The sequence below is a fragment of the Arvicola amphibius genome, chromosome 4 (assembly GCF_903992535.2).
Source record: "Arvicola amphibius chromosome 4, mArvAmp1.2, whole genome shotgun sequence".
Lineage (NCBI taxonomy): Eukaryota > Metazoa > Chordata > Mammalia > Rodentia > Cricetidae > Arvicola > Arvicola amphibius.
In genome coordinates this window covers 102828873-102847410 of record NC_052050.1, presented here as the reverse complement: position 1 = coordinate 102847410, position 18538 = coordinate 102828873, and the positions used below count along the sequence as shown (strand labels likewise).

Here is an 18538-nt window from a genome sequence, read left to right as displayed (position 1 = left end):
TGCAAAGTTGTCCATGCAGTCCTGGAGCTCACAGTGTTCCTGCTTGAGCCTCCAGTGCTAGGATTTTAGGGGTGTACCAGCACACCCAGTGAAAAGCTAATACAAAAATCACTTTAACCACTTCTTGGCTGGGGTGGGCCATGCCATAACGTGTGTATAGAGGTCTGAGGACAATCAGGCCATCAGGCTTCATCTTCTGAGTCATCTGTATGATCCTAAACTTGGTTTTTAAAATTGGCTCCCAATGTGGGTGGATTTCATGTTTAAATTTTGGTTTCTAGGGGACTGGAGAGATGACTCAGTGCTTATAAGCACTGGCTGCTCTTCCAAAGGTCTGAGTTCAATTCCCAGCAACCACATGGTGGCTCACAACCATCTGTAATGAGGTCTGGTGCCCTCTTCTGGCCTGCAGGCATACATGTAGACAGAATATTATATACATAATAAATAATAAATAAACAAACAAACAAATAAATAAATAAATAAATGTTTTGGTTTCTACCATACTAGGAAAAATCAGTCCAGATAACTCTGGGCACCTTTCCCTTGGTAAAAAGATGATAGAGTATCTATTGCTACTGTAAGTGGAGTTCTTGTCCCCATGAGTCCTACTGACTCATTCAGTCTATCACAATCACTGTGACTGAAGATTTTCAAGGAAGGGAGGCTTGACTCCCCCTTCATTTCAGGGGACAGTTAGCAAGGTCTAGAGACTTTTTTGGCTGCCCTAGCTCTAGAGGAGAGTATTACTGCAATCTATTAGTAAGTGATGGGGTGCTGCTAACTATCCCATGGATGCACCGGACTACCTTCTGCCCAAGAATTTCTGCCCTGAGTTCAGCAAGGCTGAGCTGAAGTTGGATGGCTCGCCCTCACTCTTTAGGTCAATACTGGGTTAGACTGGTTCTTTTGAGAATCATGAAGCCAGCATGTCCTAGTTTGCAAAGTTCTTTTTGTAGGTATTGTCATAAAAGAGAACACCCTTAGCAATGCCCTGTTCATAGCAACTTTGCAGTGGGGAGGAGTGGGTGTGTGGGTGAGTTGTCAGTTAGCAACTGTATCTTCGTCCTCCTGAAGGGTCTGGCCCTTATGGTGTGAGAACAACTGCTGTGAAGGAGCCAAAGTCCATGGTTTAACCTGGAGATCAAAGGAAGTTAGGATTTCTAGGTTTTGTTCTTGGGACATGGTAACTTCTTGGTAACTAATTGCACAGTTCAGTTAGGCCCTCTGCTGGCACTGATCAGTGACACACCCTGCACTCACCCAGTCATTCTTTTCCTACACGTCTCCATGCATCCTTCATCTGTCTAATCATCTACATTCCATCCATTCATGCATCCTTCCTCCACCCATCCATTCATTCATGAGAGTCAGTGAACACATTTGGTCCATGGCTGGAGCTTGCAAAAGTCCCATCAGCATAGAGAAACCCCATGCGATATAAGGTTTTCAGCAACTCGCTGGCAATACTCAGCTCCCACATTCAGACATCTTCCCCTGCAAGCCAATTTGACTCTTGTCAAGCTGCAATAACTCAGAACTTGATGACACTGGTTGACTCTGGGTGATGATCAGATTGCCAACCTTCAGAGTATTTTGGGTTGTTACTGTCTGATCCACTGTTCTCTCCCTTTTTCAGCTATGTTGAAGGTGGTATCCTCTGTCCTTCAGCTGGGAAACATCGTCTTCAAGAAGGAACGAAACACAGACCAGGCATCTATGCCCGACAATACAGGTACTTGTTACTTGACCCAGTGATAATAGTTTTAGGCATGGGAGGGCAGGTCCCACTCAGGCCTTGGTGATATAGATGTCCTCTTATCTATGAGTGCACATGGCAGTCAGATGTCATCTAAAAGAGACACCACAGGGAGGGAGTTTGAGAAAGGCCACCTACATGTGACTTTTATTATAATACACTGTTATAATTATATCATTCAATGTTATTGTCACTTTTATTGTAGCCCATGCTGGCCTGGAATTCCCAGTTCTCCTGCCTCAGCCTCCAAGTGCTGGAAGGGCAGGTGTGCACCACCACGCTGACTGCCTGACTTACTACTAACCACTGTTATTAGCTTGTTAGGGTGCCTTCTGTGTAAGTTAAACTTTATTAGAGGTGTGTTGGCATAGGAAGGCACTAGCATGCCCAGAGCCGGCACCATCTGCTGTCTCGGGTCTTGAGCATGTGGCCCATGGCTGTGGGGGCTTTTTGCTGTCACTGGCTCTTCCTTCAAGTGTTTCATAGCTGGCAGATCACACAGCACAAAGCCAGAAGTTCAGTGTTTCAGGCCAGACAGGTCCTCATGGTCATCTCTTTTGAACCCTCCAAGGGATGATTTATTGAATAAGCATTTCCTAAGCACTTACACTCTGCCAGGCAGAAAAAGTTAACTCAGCCCTTCCTATGGTACATAGTCTTGCTGAGGAGACAGGCCTCATGTTCCCTGCAAATGAGGGATGGCAGATAAAATACAGGTGGCACAGTTGAATCCAAGTTTCAGATAAGCTGCAACACTTTCCATCACAAGAATGTTCCTTGGGGTTGCAGAGATGGCTGAGAGGTTAAGAGCACTTGCTGCTCTTCCAGAGGATCCCAATGTGATTCTCAGCACCCGAGTCAGCTGTCTCACAACTGCCTGTTACTTCAGCTCTAGGTACCCATCACCCTTTCCAGTACCCACACACATACATAAATAAAAACAAAACCTTTAAAAAGAGGTTCTACTACAAAGTTTTGTTTATTTGGAAATCATAGTTAACTCAGAACCCTGGTCCCTCTTCTCTGGTTTTCTCCACTGATTCTGGCAACCTTTTTGAAAATACTCAACATTTTGTGCTTTTGAGAAGATCCCCTGACTCCCACCACTTTTGGTGGTAGCTGAGCATAAGGCTTCCAGTTCTGGGGCCACCACAGACTATGTATTGTATTGCTTTACATCCCACAGAGGCCACCCTATTGGACATGTATTGTGGAGTACTCTCCAAATGTAGCGCATGAACAGGATCCAATTCCCCAGAAGGGTTCACTGAAAAAGACTTGAGCAGAGAGCTTATGAAACAGTGGAGGAATCCTAAACTTATGACTCTTTGCTGGGCATGTGTACACACACATGGGCACACTCCCTCCCCCTCCAAGGGATAGACAAAGCTTTGTGTATAGGAAGCACCTGTGTGGTTTTGAAAGTAAGTTTTTAAATGCAAAAATATACACAGTAATATGACAAGCCACAAGCTTATGACCAGAATAGACATTTATAAATGCATTATAGTTTCCTTTTTCTTTCTTTTGCAGTTGTTTTTATTTGTTTGGCTTTTATTTTTGAGTCAGGGTCGCACATAGCCCATGCAAGGCTCAAACTCACTGTGTGGGCAGAGATGCTTGCACTTCTGATGCTCCTGTCTCCATCTCCCAAGAGTTGGGATGGCAGATGTGCACCTCCATATAGGTAGTGACTAGCATTTCTTTTTCTTTAAAGGGAAATAAACAGTGTAGATGACAGTGACATCTCCCTCTGGTCCCATTGGCACCTACCTATTCTCTTTGGTGGCTTAGCTAAGATGCTTCTTTCCTCACACAGCTGCTCAGAAAGTTTGCCACCTTGTGGGAATTAATGTGACAGATTTTACCAGAGCCATCCTGACCCCACGTATCAAAGTTGGACGGGATGTGGTACAGAAAGCTCAAACCAAAGAACAGGTAATGATGCTGTTTATGCTGCAGACATGCAGTTATTTACCCATCCAGGCACCTATCTTTCCATATTCATGTCATCCACTCATCCACCCACCAGGCATCCATTTATCTACCAACATGTTCATCTATCCACCCAATCACCAGCTATCTATTCATCCATCACCCACCCACCCATTTACACATTAGCTCAACCATCCATCATCCACTCACCTGCCCACCCACCCACCTTTCCATCCATTTATTTTACCCATTAACCCTTCTACCAATCCACTCATCCACCAGCGAGTCATCTCCCATTCCTCTACCTATCCATCTGTTCCTCTATTCATCCATTCACCCCTACATCTTTCATTTATCCAATACTAAAATATTTTCAGTCATATGCCAACTTTGAGGATACTGTGGACTGAGAGCTGAGTCCCTCACACATCAGTGATTCTTAGAGACCTGACCTGTGGAAATATTTTCAAGCAGGGCTAGTAGTCTCTAATTGATCCTGGGTGGGGACAGGCTCTGCAGGCTTTCTCATGGGTGGTATTCCATTACCCATCCAGCCATTCCTTAAGTCTTAACCACTCTTTCTGCCACTTTCCTGTTGGCAATACCTGTGTTTCCTTCACTGTCCTGCAGGCTGACTTTGCCATTGAGGCTTTAGCCAAGGCCACCTATGAACGCCTTTTCCGGTGGATCCTCAGCCGTGTGAACAAAGCTTTGGACAAGACCCATCGGCAGGGGGCTTCCTTCCTGGGCATTCTGGATATTGCTGGGTTTGAGATCTTTGAGGTATATCAATGGTCTTGGTCCTCTGGGGTGGGCTTTGAAACACTTATTTTGTAGAAAGGTATACAGATAGGCACTATAGGTAGAAAACTATCTGGTTAAGATTATACTTGAGTGTGTGTAAGAGACATAAATCTACTCTTTATGTATTGGTTTGTATAAATTAGCTGGCAGTCAAGCTGGTTGCAATAGGCAGGATCTACCTGCTCTGCTTTCTACCACATTGGCTTCACCTCCAATAACTCTCCTCTCATGGTACCAAGATAGCGCCAGAGATCTAGATTGCCACTTAGTAATCTGAAAAAAAAAGAGGATCTCATTTCTAAGAGCTTCAACCCAATTTTGACGTATAAGTCACAATGGTTCCTGCTCACTTGAGTTGAGTCAGTGGGTTAACTCCCAACCAATCACTGAGCTCACGTTCTTCCTATATTTCATATAGTATATGCAGAGTGCCTGGGTCCCACTCTCATGAGTTGGAGGGAATTTCTCAAAGAAAAAGAAGCTGTAGAGGGTGACAGAGCTATCAAAGAGCTCTTGTGGGATCATCCTGTCTTTGAGCCTCAGTTTCCCTGTTTGTAAATTGGTGAGGAGAACATGCCTTATATGGTTAGTTCATCTATATATTGATCATATGAGATAAGTGCTCTGTGATAGGGGTGTGGACCACTTTTGCCAGCCATCCTGGGCTTTACACAGTCTTATTTGAGTCTTGTACCTCTCTGGGTGCCAGGTGGCAGGAAGAGCTCTTCAGGAAGCCAGGTCCAGGCCACCGGGCTTCCTGCAACCTGAACTCCCTGCCCTATGATCTCACCCAGCTCAGCTGCCCTCCCTCTCTGTGTATATGTGTAGGTAAACTCCTTTGAGCAGCTGTGCATCAACTACACCAATGAGAAACTGCAGCAGCTGTTCAACCACACCATGTTCATCCTGGAGCAGGAAGAGTACCAACGAGAGGGCATTGAGTGGAACTTCATTGACTTTGGCCTGGACCTGCAGCCCTGTATTGAGCTGATTGAGCGGCCGGTGAGGGGCTGGCATTGTGCCTGCAAGCCCATTTGTACACACCTAGTCTGAGCTTGTTTCCCATGTGTGGTGTCTCTGGGCAAGTCCTGGAAGGCTGTAAATGAAGTTTTGGGGAACTAGGCTATGCTGTCTATGTTTACAATCAAAGTTGCTTTGTTTTATTCTACCCCTCCCCTGTTTTGAGCCAACTCACTTGGAACTTCGTTTGTAGACCAGGCTAGCCTCAAACCTAAGAGTCTTCCTGCCTCAGCACCAAGAGTCATGAGATTAGTCACACTGATCCTCAACAAAATAATTATTTTAGCAATTTTGCAGTTGCAGCTAAGGACCTTGCCCATGCTAGGCAAGTACTCTATTGCTTTAAAATTTAAAGATATTTTTATTAGCATATATAAGTTTTTTGAGACAAGGTCTTACTGTAGCCCCAGCTGGCCTCAAACTCACTTTGTCATTAAGGATGAGCTTGAACCTGTGATCTTCTGCCTCTAAGTCCCAGGTGCTGGAATTTCAAGCATGCACTGCCACACCTGGTCGAATTATAACAATTCTTCTGTCTCAGGCTTCCTGTGCTAGGACTAGAGCATACACCACCAGAATGCAATTCCCTCAGTCTTTCTCTTCCTCTCTTTGGCTCAGTCATTCCCAGAGTCTGTGATTTGTCTACTACTGTATCCCAAACTTCTAGAGTCATAGCAGGCAAACAGTTACTGCAGGCTGAGCCTCTTCTTTAAGGATTGGGATTATAACTATGAACAAGATAGGTATAGACCCTCACCTCCTGGAAGAGCCAGTGGTGAAACCAAACCAACACTTCACCAAGGCACTATGGAGGGCAATCAGGAAATAGTTATGTGAGCTGGAATCATCAACAATGTGGAGACAGTTCTCCCAGGGTGAACGGTACAGAACAACACCTTTATTTAGGCCTTCTCAGACATAGGAAAAACTTTGCTGAAAGGGATCCTGGGTAAATTTATAAAGAAGTAAAGCAACAGATTCTTTTGAAATTCTTGTGTAATATTAACTGGGTGTACTGGCTCACACCTAATCCCAGCACTCAAGAGGCTGAGGCAGGAAGAGTGCTGGAGGTTTGAGTCTAGTGTTTGTAGGCAGAGACTGTTTGTTTCCCAGCCACCCAGACCCAAAATAATCACACAGAAACTATATTAATTAAAACACTGCTTGGCCTATTAGCTATTGCATATTTCTAGCTAGCTCTTACATCTTAAATTAGCCCATCTCTATTAATCTGTGCATCACCATGAGATTATGGCCTACCAGCAAAGTTTGGCCGTCAGTGGCAGGTGTCTTTCTCCTTCTGGGGCTCCATGGCTTCTCTTTGCCTTTACCTACTCTCTCTCTACATCTCTGCTTGGATTTTCCCCTGGCTTTACTCTGTTAAAACAGCTTCTTTATTAACCAATAGCAATAAAACATTTTCATAGCCTACAGAGGGGAATCCCACATCAAGTGTTGACTGATTATAGCAGCCTGGGTTATAGTGTCTCAAACTGTCTGAGAACCTAGGATGCTGTGTCTCAAACCAAACCAAACCAATATGGCTGGGAATATATCTCAGCGATGGGGTCTTGCCCAGCAGGCTTTAGCTCTGAGTTCTATCCCCACTCAAAGTGGGAGAGGGGAATGCAATTTTTGTGGTATTTGTGTATTGCCAGCATAAGCAGCAGCAAGCATTGTGTTCTGGTAGTTTTTGCTCTTAATCCCTCAAATTGTCTACTGAATGGAAGGTAATGGTTTGATAGATTGAGGGTGGAGGAAAGAGGACATGGATTGACCTTTGACATAAGCAAAATGAAGTAGCAGTGTCTCTCCTCTGTGCGACCTCTCTCTTTTTTGAGAGGGAAATAATTTTTTGAGATAGTGTCCAATGTAGTTCAAGTTCAAGCCTGGTCTTGAACTTGTTTTCACACTTTTGCCAGGATTCCAGTCCTATGCCACCACACCTGGCTGTGTGTGTGGCATCTGGATGGTTGCCCCTTTCCAGTGAGCCTGGTAGTGACCCTGCCTGGTGGTGACCCAGCCTGGTGGTGATCCTACCCTCCTCTGTTCCAGAACAACCCTCCAGGTGTGCTGGCCTTACTGGATGAAGAGTGCTGGTTCCCCAAAGCCACGGACAAGTCTTTTGTGGAGAAGCTGTGCTCGGAGCAGGGCAACCACCCCAAATTTCAGAAGCCCAAGCAGTTAAAGGACAAAACTGAATTCTCCATCATCCACTATGCTGGGAAGGTACTGGTCAAGGTTCTTGAGGGATGCTCTGTCCTGAGGGTGGGCATTTACACAAAGGTGCTTTGACAATGGCTGTACCTTCCAGAGACGTATAGCAAGTCAGTTCCCAGCTAGAGGCTCATTGTCTAAGCCTCTGTCAGTAGTGAGAGTGAGCATCTCTGAAGCATGTCAACTGTCCTCACCAGGATAGTCTTCCCTGGGAAGACTTCAAGTACTGCTTGCTCCATGGCAAACCCCATAAGCAAGGCCCCTGAAGTGAGGGACCAGTGGATCTTCTCTAGTTCACAAGAATCCCTGGCATCACCATTGTGTTCCATCTGTGGAAGTCTTTACCATTGTTGTCAACATTGTCGCCATCACCGCCACCATCATCTTGGATATCAGTGTGTCCTGAATAGCATATAAAAGCCACTGCTGGCACTATACACACACAGCACACAGGGTCACACAGGCAAAGCATCCATACTTAGAATAGAAAAGAAAAGAAAAGAAAAGCCATAGCTTCTTCTGGCTTATAGAATTGTTTCATCACCCTTCTAGTATCCCCCATTGCATCATGGGAACAGGCACTGCCCCATTCAGACAATCTAGGCTGCTGGCTGAGATTGGAACACAGTCAGACCCATTTGTTTCTATAAGATCTATGGTTTCTTTGATAAGGGCAGAGTTGAGCATTGTGGTAGACTATATAGCCCAGCAAGCTGGAGATATTTGTACTGTGGCCTCTTTGCCTCCTACTTTATACTCTCAGTAAAGCTTGTGCTCCTTTAAGCATCTGCCAGTAGCACTTTCCCCAGGTTCCTATGTGGTTGTTTTTCAGTCTTGTCACACATCAGGCCAGCCATCACCACATCACCATAGAAACCACATCCCATTACAACGCACCAGAGCTGTGCTGTCGGTCCATACTGTGCTGTAGTCACAGGTGTTAAAGTTGGACATTAAGCAAGTCAGGGATTTTCAAAAGCCTTCAGTGTCCTTTTCCATATATCCATGTATCAAGACCTCTAAGCTAGCAGCCTAGGGCTGTCAGTCAGTGCTGGAGCACTTGCCTACATGAAGGTTACTCTCAAATCTTGAATCATTCGGAAGAGAATTACCTAGGTTAGGTTGGCCTGTGGGCATGTTGGGCTGGGATAATTGTGTTGATTGTTAATTAAGGTGCAAAGACCTGCCCTGAATGTGGGTGGCACCGCCTCATGAGCAACAGGAGAAAGCTAGGTGCAGAAACAGGCAGCATAGGCATATCTGCCTCTCTGTGCCCTTCTCAGTGGATGTGATACTTTGAGTCCCTGCTCTGACTGTTCTTGGTGATGGACTATAGCTTGGAATTGTGAGCCAATAAACCTTTCCTTCCCCGGGCTGCTTTTGGTCAGTGTATTTTATCTCAGCAACAGAAAACAGTCTAGGGCACCTACCCTGATTGACTTCCTAGGTTCAATCCCCTGTACTATGATGAAGCCCAGTAAAACAAACTCTATTCCTCAGACAGTGGGAAAGATGTCCCTGGCTGACTTTAATACTGAGGAGTCCTGTCAAGTTGCACTGGAATAGAGAGAAACATGAGGTGTCTAGGACAACTTTTGTCACCATTATCTTCCTCGAACATTTTCGGGCTTAGTGTGAGACTGTGGCAAAAGGCAGCTCCTCTGAGGCTCTGTGGACAGAACAGCAAGAGTTTCTTCTGGCACTGATTTGCCACTGGTGAATGCCCTACTATGTGTAGGGTCCCTGAAGATTCTGTCCTATTTGTCTCTTCCTTGATGTCAATGGAGACCCATCATAGCAACCTAAGAAATACCATTTCCATTTAAGGTCTAGAGGTGTGAAAAGAACATGGAGGATTTGGGCCTTGTGGTGGGTTTCAGAGGCAGGCAGCCTGATGTCAGGGTGGCTTTTGGCAGGTGGACTATAATGCAACTGCCTGGCTGACCAAGAACATGGACCCGCTAAATGACAACGTGACCTCACTCCTCAATGCCTCCTCTGACAAGTTTGTTGCTGACCTGTGGAAGGATGGTAAGTTCTTCCTGCTCTGGAGGCAGCTTTGATCTAGAAGATTGAACACCTCAGACCTACTGCCCTAGTTCCTACATGTGCCACAAACTGGGAGGCCTCGTGTAGGGCCTGGAAGAGAAGCAGACTGTCACATGCTAATGATACCACACTGAAACAGCCTTGTCTGCACAGCACACACTTTTCCCTTTAAAGGAAGTAAGAATCTATCCTAAGCTGAGTGTGAGTGGCTGTGGCTGGAGATCACAGGCTCAGGATACCCCAAATGGCTGACCTCAATGTGGAAATGGTTTCATGAGGTTTTAATGTTCTAGAATAAGAGAAAGTCATAAATCAAGGTAATCTTTAAAGGACTCTTGTGGGGACCTGATGACATTCTTAGCTTTGGGGTCAGTGGAAACTGGTGGTCTGTTAAGACAGCCCTAACCTGTCTGTGATAGATAAATATTAGGTCAGGCATGGATGTAGACAATAAATGGCCAGTTAGGGGCTAAAGATAGCCCAAGATGATTAAACCCTGGATCTCTAACATTTCAGTTCTCCATAATTTCCAATCTGTTAGCCTTTTAGAATCTTTAACACAGATCTGCCCTTCTTTCCCTGGAAAATTCACTTCATAGCTTCTTCTTTAATGAGGGACACTGAGCTCCTCCATCCCATTCCTGGATTCACCAAGAAGGTCCTGTGTCAGGGTTCAGAAAGAGGGTTAACTAGACATGATGAAGTAGCTACATGATGAAGTCAGAAGGATTTCACATCTTGTCTATGAGCTGTGACTTTGGACATACTGCATAACTATTAAGCTTGGATGTTTTCATTTGTAAACTGGGTCTCTACCACGTCTTGCTTACTTTAGGAGTTGCATGAGGTTGGCTCTCATCGCTGGTATGCTGCCTTACACCAGGGTCTCCCTATTAAATCCCAGGCTGCGGCTGGAGCTTGGACATATAGGAGGCTCTGGATCCATCCAGTGCCACATCAACTGGCCATGACGGTGGCACCTGCTGTACCAGTGGGCACTTCTTATTCCATTCTAAAGAAGAAACGGGAAGCTATGGCTATGGGGCAGAGCACCTGCCCAAGGCAAAAGCTCCTCTGTGGTGATAATATTGCCCACTAGTGTCTGGTCTGTTGAGCATTTACATCTGCCCAGTCCTCCTCAGAGCACTTGTAGCTTATACCAAGAATGTTCTTTCATTGGACACCTATGCATTTGTGGAAAGGTGGTGGACCACCATATCTGTGTGATCACTGCTTGGTTCTGTATCTGCTCAAAGATCAGCTTCTTAGACAGACACTCCCTATCACCCTGTCTCAGGAAGTCACTCCTTCTCTCCCTCTTGTTGCCCCATCCTCTTCTCCTCTCCCCCTTTCTCTCTTCTCACTCCTTTTCCTCTCCCCCTCCCTTTAACTTTTCTAAGCATACCTGCCCACCTGCTACATTGCATTGTTTGCCTCCTCCTGTCAGAGATGGGTAACCTATGAGCTGAAGAGGACAGGGCCTTTGTTGTGTGCTTACGGCCCATCCATAGTCAGTTCTCAGCAAACTCTCTAGGGTTCAGTAAGTATTGAAGGTTACTATGGAGGTCAGGGCTTTCTAGGCCTTGTGGTCATATTCCATCCTTAGGAATTAGATGCTGCTATTGCTGCCATTGCAGAGAAGGGAACTGAAGCACAACATGGCCCAGGGCCAGGCTACCCAGTGAGTTAGCACCAAGAACGAAACTGACTCCTTAGGTCTCTGTGATCCTCGAGGGGACACTGGTTCATCTGCCACTCAGGTGCTCTCAAGGATGCCCAAATTGACACTACTTCGAGGCCCTTACCTCAGCTAGAGGTGGAAATACCTCACCATCACAGAGAAAAATGGTAACGGTACCCCCAGATGGGGTCTAGGAACACCTCCCTTGACCGCCATCTTCACAGACTGGTCCTCCGGTTTGTGGCAAGAGTGCGGGACCCCTGAAGGGGCCCAGAGGCTGATGTCATCTTTCATTTACCCCACAGTGGACCGCATTGTGGGCCTGGACCAGATGGCCAAGATGACTGAGAGCTCACTGCCCAGTGCCTCTAAAACCAAGAAAGGCATGTTCCGCACTGTGGGCCAGCTCTACAAAGAACAGCTAGGGAAGCTGATGACGACGTTGCACAACACCACGCCTAACTTTGTGCGCTGCATCATCCCCAATCATGAGAAGAGGGTGAGGTACCCCCCAGCCTGGAGCTCCTGCCCACGAGGCAGTGTTGGAGGACTGCAGAGAGGCACCTGGGAGGCAACAAGGCAGACTAATGAGGTGGAGGGCAGAAAAAGAGATCTGACCTTGGTCCCTGACCTCAAAGACAGTGGACAGTTGTCTGGATTTGGGGCCTACTCCCCATGCTTAAAAGCAACAGAAATCAAGAAAGGAAGGAAGGAACTCTTTCCAGAGACTGTTCAGCTAGGTAGTGGCATGAGGTGTGAGGCTACCAACCCTTCCATTCTTCTAGTAAATGCTTGCCAAGCTGCTATTTGTGACTGACACTTAGGATGCAGTGTTGGAGAAATCATTGGGTACACATTTGCTTGTGACAAGTGGAAGGGGATTGCTACAGCATCTAGTAGAGAGAGGCGAGGAAGGCTGCTGGACATCTCATTATGTGCCACATTTTTCCCACAACAGAGAATTAGTGGGCCCAAAATATCAGGAGACCAGGGACCTTAACACACAGGCTAGAGTCACAATGGTAAATTAGGATAACAACAAAAAGCTGGAGTATCCACCTCTGCAAGAACTTTAAGAATGGATGGGTTAGGGAGATGGCTCAATGGGTAAAGGCTCTTGATGTCAATCGAGGCTAATAACCTGAGTTCCATCCCTGGGACCCACATAGTAGAAGGAAAGAACTGACTGCTACAGGATTTCCTCTGACCTCCACATGTGCATTATGGCACACTTGTGCCCACACCGATCCCCCATACACACATATACACCATAAATAAATAAATATAAATAAATAAATAGTCATTTTAAAAGACATGGGTAGGCATCACTTTGGTGACGTGCATAGTGAGGTATGAGTGTGTTTGGAGGCATTTAGGCCAAGGACTGAGGGTAAGAAAATGAGTCTAGGCAAGAAAACTAACTAGCTCATTTTGTATTGCTTTTGTTTTGTGTGCATGTGTGTGTTTATGCCTGTGGGTATAGGGTACACATACACAGTGTACTGTAGAGGTCAGAAGACAAGCTCTGGTGTAGGTCCTTAGGCACCTTCCACTTCCATGTGGGACAGCTTTCTCATTGGTCTGAAGCTTTATCACACAGGACAGTTTAGCTGGCCTACTAGCTTTTTGAAATCCTCCTATCCCTGCCTTCCTTCTTACAATTCTAGGATTACAGGCACATGGCATTATGCTTGGCTTTACATGGGTCCTGAAGATTTGAACTCAGGGTCTCATGCTTACAGAGTGGTCACTTTATGGAGTGAGTCATCGTCCAGCCCCCTTGTTTTATATTGCTACACGATGGCATGAGGTAGGGATGGGACTGGACTGGATTATGGAGTTCCTTTTGTGATGGCCTCCTGTCTATAGGAAACCACTGAAGGAGTTTATACAGTAGGTCATGATCAAAAATATGTTTTAGACCAAATGAGGAGCTAGGAGGAATGAGCAAGACTGAGGGGAGATGACCAAGTTGGAAGGTGCTGCAGTTGTCTGGGTAAAAGACAGAGACAATGGCATATAAAAGTAGGTTGGGAGAGATGGCTCAACCATTTAAAATGCTTGCCACACAAGTATGACTTGGAACCCCAGAAGCCTACATAAATACTAGGTGGTATGGTGGCCTGCTTGTAATTTCAATCTCCAAAGACAGAGACAAGGATTTTCCAAAACAATTCAGCTAAGAGATTAGCAGGACTGGTGAACTTTGAGTCTGGATGAATGAGTCAATGAATACAATGGAAGATAATGATTTCTGACACCAATTTTTGGCCTCCAAATGAATACACATACATGAATATACACATTTCAACATGCATACATATCACATACATAGGCGCATACACACATACATAACACACACACATCACACATGTCCACACATGTATGCACTCATAGACATGCAAGAACATTAATACATACACTTGCACACTACAACTGCTTTTTTGGGGGAGGTTGGTTCTTCAATACAGGATTTCTCTGTGTAGCTTTAAAGCCTGTCCTAGAACTTGCTCTGTAGAGCAAGCTGGCCTCTAACTCACAGAGATCTGCCTGTCTCTGCCTCCTGAGGTTTTTTTTTAAAGAAACTTACTGGACTCACTCATAAGTGGCTTTTAGACATAAATCAAAGAAAAAAACAGCCTATAATTCACAACCCCAGAGAACCTAGACAACAAAGAAGACCCTAATCTACATGGGAAGTAGAAAGAAACAAGATCTCCTGAGTAAATTGGGAGCATGGGGGCCATGGGAGAGTGTTGAAGGGGAGGTGAAAGGGAGGGAGGGAAGCAGAGAAAAATGAAGAGCTCAGTAAACTCAATTTTAAAATGGAAAATTTTAAAAAAGGAAAAAAGAAAATTACTGGGAGAGACTTGGGAGATAAGAGCTATGGATTAGCAATGACCAGGAGTGATGGAAAGGATAGTGAAGGGGTAACAGACCCAGTTTCTAGCCAGGGATGCTAGCACCACCAAGTACAATGGAGATTATGGGACAATGCCAAAGAAAATATAGAAACCCAGAGATGGCAACAGGGAACATTGTACCTCAGCTAAATCCTGTGAAGACCCCTGTGAACTTCAGGTTAGTTTTCTGGCCCTGGGGTCTGGGCCTTGCTGCTCGAGTGGTCACTGGCCTCTTCCACTTCCATAGTCTGGCAAGTTGGATGCATTTCTGGTGCTGGAGCAGCTGCGGTGTAATGGCGTGTTGGAGGGCATCCGCATCTGCCGTCAGGGCTTCCCCAACAGGATTGTCTTCCAAGAGTTCCGGCAACGGTAAGCCTGCTGTGGTGGGGCAGTGGGGAGCAAGCCCCAAAGAAAGTATGAATGATGGAGACAAGTGAGTAACTTCTGTCCTGTGTTTTAAGCTATGAGATCCTGGCAGCGAACGCCATCCCCAAAGGCTTTATGGATGGAAAGCAAGCTTGCATTCTCATGGTGAGCTTAACCTTGGACCCTCCCCAGACATCCAATTGTGACCTCCCAGCTTTGAGTCCTATTTCCAGTTGCTGATCTGGGTGGAATGGTTCTGAAATACATGACACCACTGAACAAACAGAACAGTTGGAAATATCAGCCTTTCTCTTCCTCTCTCCTCAGATCAAAGCCCTGGAACTTGACCCCAACCTGTACAGGATTGGGCAGAGCAAAATCTTCTTCCGAACGGGAGTCCTGGCCCACCTGGAAGAGGAACGAGACCTGAAGATTACTGATGTAATCATGGCCTTCCAGGCGATGTGTCGTGGCTACCTGGCCAGAAAGTAAATACAATTTCCTGTATCCTAAAGCTTCCCCCAAATTCAGAGTAGAAACCTAAAGTCCAGAGAAGGGGATTTCCAGCCCTGTATTGGGATTCCCTGATTCCAAGAAGCCATCTATTTTAAGACACTCCTGTAATCAACAGCTTCTATCTGAGGGGAAGCAGAAGCTACCAACTGAAATGTGTATGTATGAGGATTATGGATACAGAAAGGGCAGAATGACAGTCAATAGGGTTGAGAGTTTTAGATTAGACCTGAGTTCTCATTCTCAATTTCTCATTTTATGTGCTCAGATTTCTCCTGAGTGCAATCATTTCTGCCTCATAAAATTGTTTAAGAGGAGTTAATGAAATGATGATTAGAGAGGCCTTGGAAGTGTGGCTGGTTCATTTCAGAAGTCTTAGACTATGAGACCATATCAGAGGAAAGATTTTTTGGCTGTATCTCTAGCCCCATGTTCAAATAGGATTCACAAAGGGAGACACTAGAAGTTGCAGTGCTTCATCAGTTCTGCTTGGTGTTGAGGTGAAAACTCAAGTTCCTCAAGGAAAGATGCTCCCTGCTGGGCATGGTGACCTTCAATCCCAGCACTTGGGAGGCAGAGGCAGGCTGATCTCTGTGAGTGACTCGTCTACAGAGCAAGTTCCAGGACAGCCAGGGCAACACAGAGAAACCATGTCTGAAAAGAAAGGAAAAAAAAGAAAGACAGACAGAAAGACAGAAAGAAAAGGAAGAAAGGAAAGAAGGAAGGAAGGAAGGAAGGAAGGAAGGAAGGAAGGAAGGAAGGAAGGAAACAACCTAGAGCAATCTTTCAGGTGCTGAAGACTGGAATGTGCGCTATTATCAGGTATAGTCCAAACCACATATGCAGAGCCCTGATTGTGTCAGAGAGACTCAGTATGGCTACGTCCAGATACTGGGGAGCCCTTGGTGCAACAGCAGCCCTAATTTATTAAATTTTATCATTAAATTCTGTTGCCATCGTTCCTGTTCCCAAAATAATTGGTACTCTTAATAATAATTGGTGTTCTTTTTTAAAAAAATATTTATTTATTTATTATGTATACAATATTCTGTCTGTGTGCATGTCTGCAGACCAGAAGAGGGCACCAGACCTCCTTACAGATGGTTGTGAGCCACCATGTGGTTGCTGGGAATTGAACTCAGGACCTTTGGAAGAGCATGCAATGCTTTTAACCACTGAGCCGTCTCTCCAGTCCCGGTGTTCTTATATGTACCCACAGCCCACGAGGCTCCTAACATGGCAGAATGGGTTTATTGTCATCATTCTGTAGTTTTTCAAACGCAGAAGCTCTTAAGAAATATAGTGCTGGTTTGGTATTAAGGTTTGAGAATTCTGAAATACTACCAAGGAATAAAGAAGTCTGTCAGAACTCAGTGGGCACAACTAGGTTGTAAAGGATTCCTGTAGAAGCAGAGCATAGGAATTTTCCTTAGATATCATTTCTAGCCTTGATTCGGAGGCATTTGTGAGCCTGAAGTTTCCCTTACCTACTGGAAAAGCTCTGGGAGGCAGCTTAAGTGGCTTGATCAGATAATATGCTGGTTAAGATTCTGATTATATTCTGGTGCTCAGAAAGATTGGCTGGAGCAAATGGGGGTGTCCTATACAGGGAATGATGCCGTGAACCATGAGGGAAGCACCTCACGGCTCCCTGCCTTCTTCTCCACAGGGCCTTCACAAAGAGGCAGCAACAGCTGACAGCCATGAAGGTGATCCAGAGGAATTGTGCTGCCTACCTCAAGCTCCGCAACTGGCAATGGTGGAGGCTCTTTACGAAAGTGAGTGATTGAGTCTGCACCTTTCCAGATGTCACTTGACCTCCTTCAGTTTCCCAACCCCAAGCCCTACTGGGGTCTCTAGAGATGGGAATGGGAGGTGGCCCAAAGTGACTCTGGAATTGGAGGTCTGAAGTTAGGCCTCACATGCAGGTCTGTAAGGTGCCCCCTCTGGTTTGTAGGTGACAGACACGCACTACTGTGACAGTGACTGTGACAGGGAAACAGCAATGCCGGATCTTTTTCTTGCAAAGATGCATAACTACGTCCAACTCCCTTGGCTCTTCTTTCATTTTGTTCTAATAAATGGATCTAATAAGAGGCCCAGTGGATAAAGCACACAGCCCTGGGTTCAATCCCCAGCACTACAAAAAAGAGACAATGAAAGGTCCCTCATCTTTGAATTTAGGCTCAGCAATTCTGTCTTGTGGGAGAGGTTCCTAGAAATTGTTCTTAAATGTAAACCCATACCTCTTGCCTCTACCTACTGATGCCAATAGAATCTTCCATCCCTGTTTCAACTGCTGATTATGTCCCTGACATTACCCAGTGTCACCTAGACAAAATTGTCTATAGCTGAGAACCAATCCAATATTTGATGAAAATGGCTCCCTTTGTGTATCTATGTAGGTAAAGCCATTGCTCCAGGTGACACGGCAGGAGGAGGAGATGCAGGCCAAGGAGGAGGAGATGCAGAAGATCAAGGAGCGGCAGCAGAAGGCAGAGACTGAGCTAAAGGAGCTGGAGCAGAAGCACACACAGGTATAAACAAGCGTACAGTGGGCTGTGGGGGCTGCACAGCAAGGACTCAGCCCGTAGTGAGACTTGGATCACCTCATGGCCATCTCCTGATCCTGCATCCTAATCCTGCATGCAGCTGGCTGAGGAGAAGAATCTGCTGCAAGAGCAGCTGCAGGCAGAAACAGAACTGTATGCTGAGGCCGAGGAGATGCGGGTCCGGCTGGCAGCCAAAAAGCAGGAATTGGAAGAGATCCTACATGAGATGGAGGCCCGCCTGGAGGAAGAGGAGGACCGGGGCCAGCAACTGCAGGCTGAGAGGAAGAAGATGGCTCAGCAGATGCTGGTAAGACATTGCAGGGGCATCTTATGATGAGAACAGATTCACTGGACCCTTGTGAAGGCATCTGATGACACACAGCCCTGATGCTGGACAATGGAAGCACACACCCTTAGAGAACAATGGTTATCTGTCCAACACCACAGAGCTAGGGCAGGGATTGAACACAAGTCACCAGAACCTGCTCTGTCTAGTGCCTTGTATTCTGTATACTGACCCCCTTCCTGTTAGCAACTTGGTGTGAGGATAACACTGTAATGAACAGCCTGAACATAGCAGCTTCAAATCGTCCATATTTATCTTAGTAGTCAGCAACTGGGGAGGGGCTCAGTTGAGTGATTCTGACTTATGGCCACTCATGAGGTTAGCAATCAAGATCCCAACCAGTCATCTGAAGGTTTAAACAGGCTAGAAGATCAATTCCTTTGTGGCCTATTC

At 45.8% G+C, this 18538-nt stretch overlaps 1 protein-coding gene across 3 annotated transcripts in view; it reads left to right on the top strand.

The window, feature by feature from the left end:
• Myh11 (myosin heavy chain 11) overlaps positions 1–18538 on the top strand; it is a 92128-nt gene that overhangs the window by 50457 nt on the left and 23133 nt on the right. For all 3 annotated transcript variants that reach the window (XM_038325241.1, XM_042054849.1, XM_038325243.1), the window contains 13 exons: positions 1640–1735; positions 3579–3697; positions 4325–4477; positions 5327–5500; positions 7574–7747; positions 9652–9766; positions 11771–11964; positions 14616–14737; positions 14830–14899; positions 15062–15222; positions 16917–17025; positions 17653–17784; positions 17900–18106. In XM_038325241.1, coding sequence (XP_038181169.1) covers positions 1640–1735; positions 3579–3697; positions 4325–4477; positions 5327–5500; positions 7574–7747; positions 9652–9766; positions 11771–11964; positions 14616–14737; positions 14830–14899; positions 15062–15222; positions 16917–17025; positions 17653–17784; positions 17900–18106 — 1826 coding nt within the window. The remainder of the gene's footprint in view (positions 1–1639; positions 1736–3578; positions 3698–4324; positions 4478–5326; positions 5501–7573; positions 7748–9651; positions 9767–11770; positions 11965–14615; positions 14738–14829; positions 14900–15061; positions 15223–16916; positions 17026–17652; positions 17785–17899; positions 18107–18538) is intronic.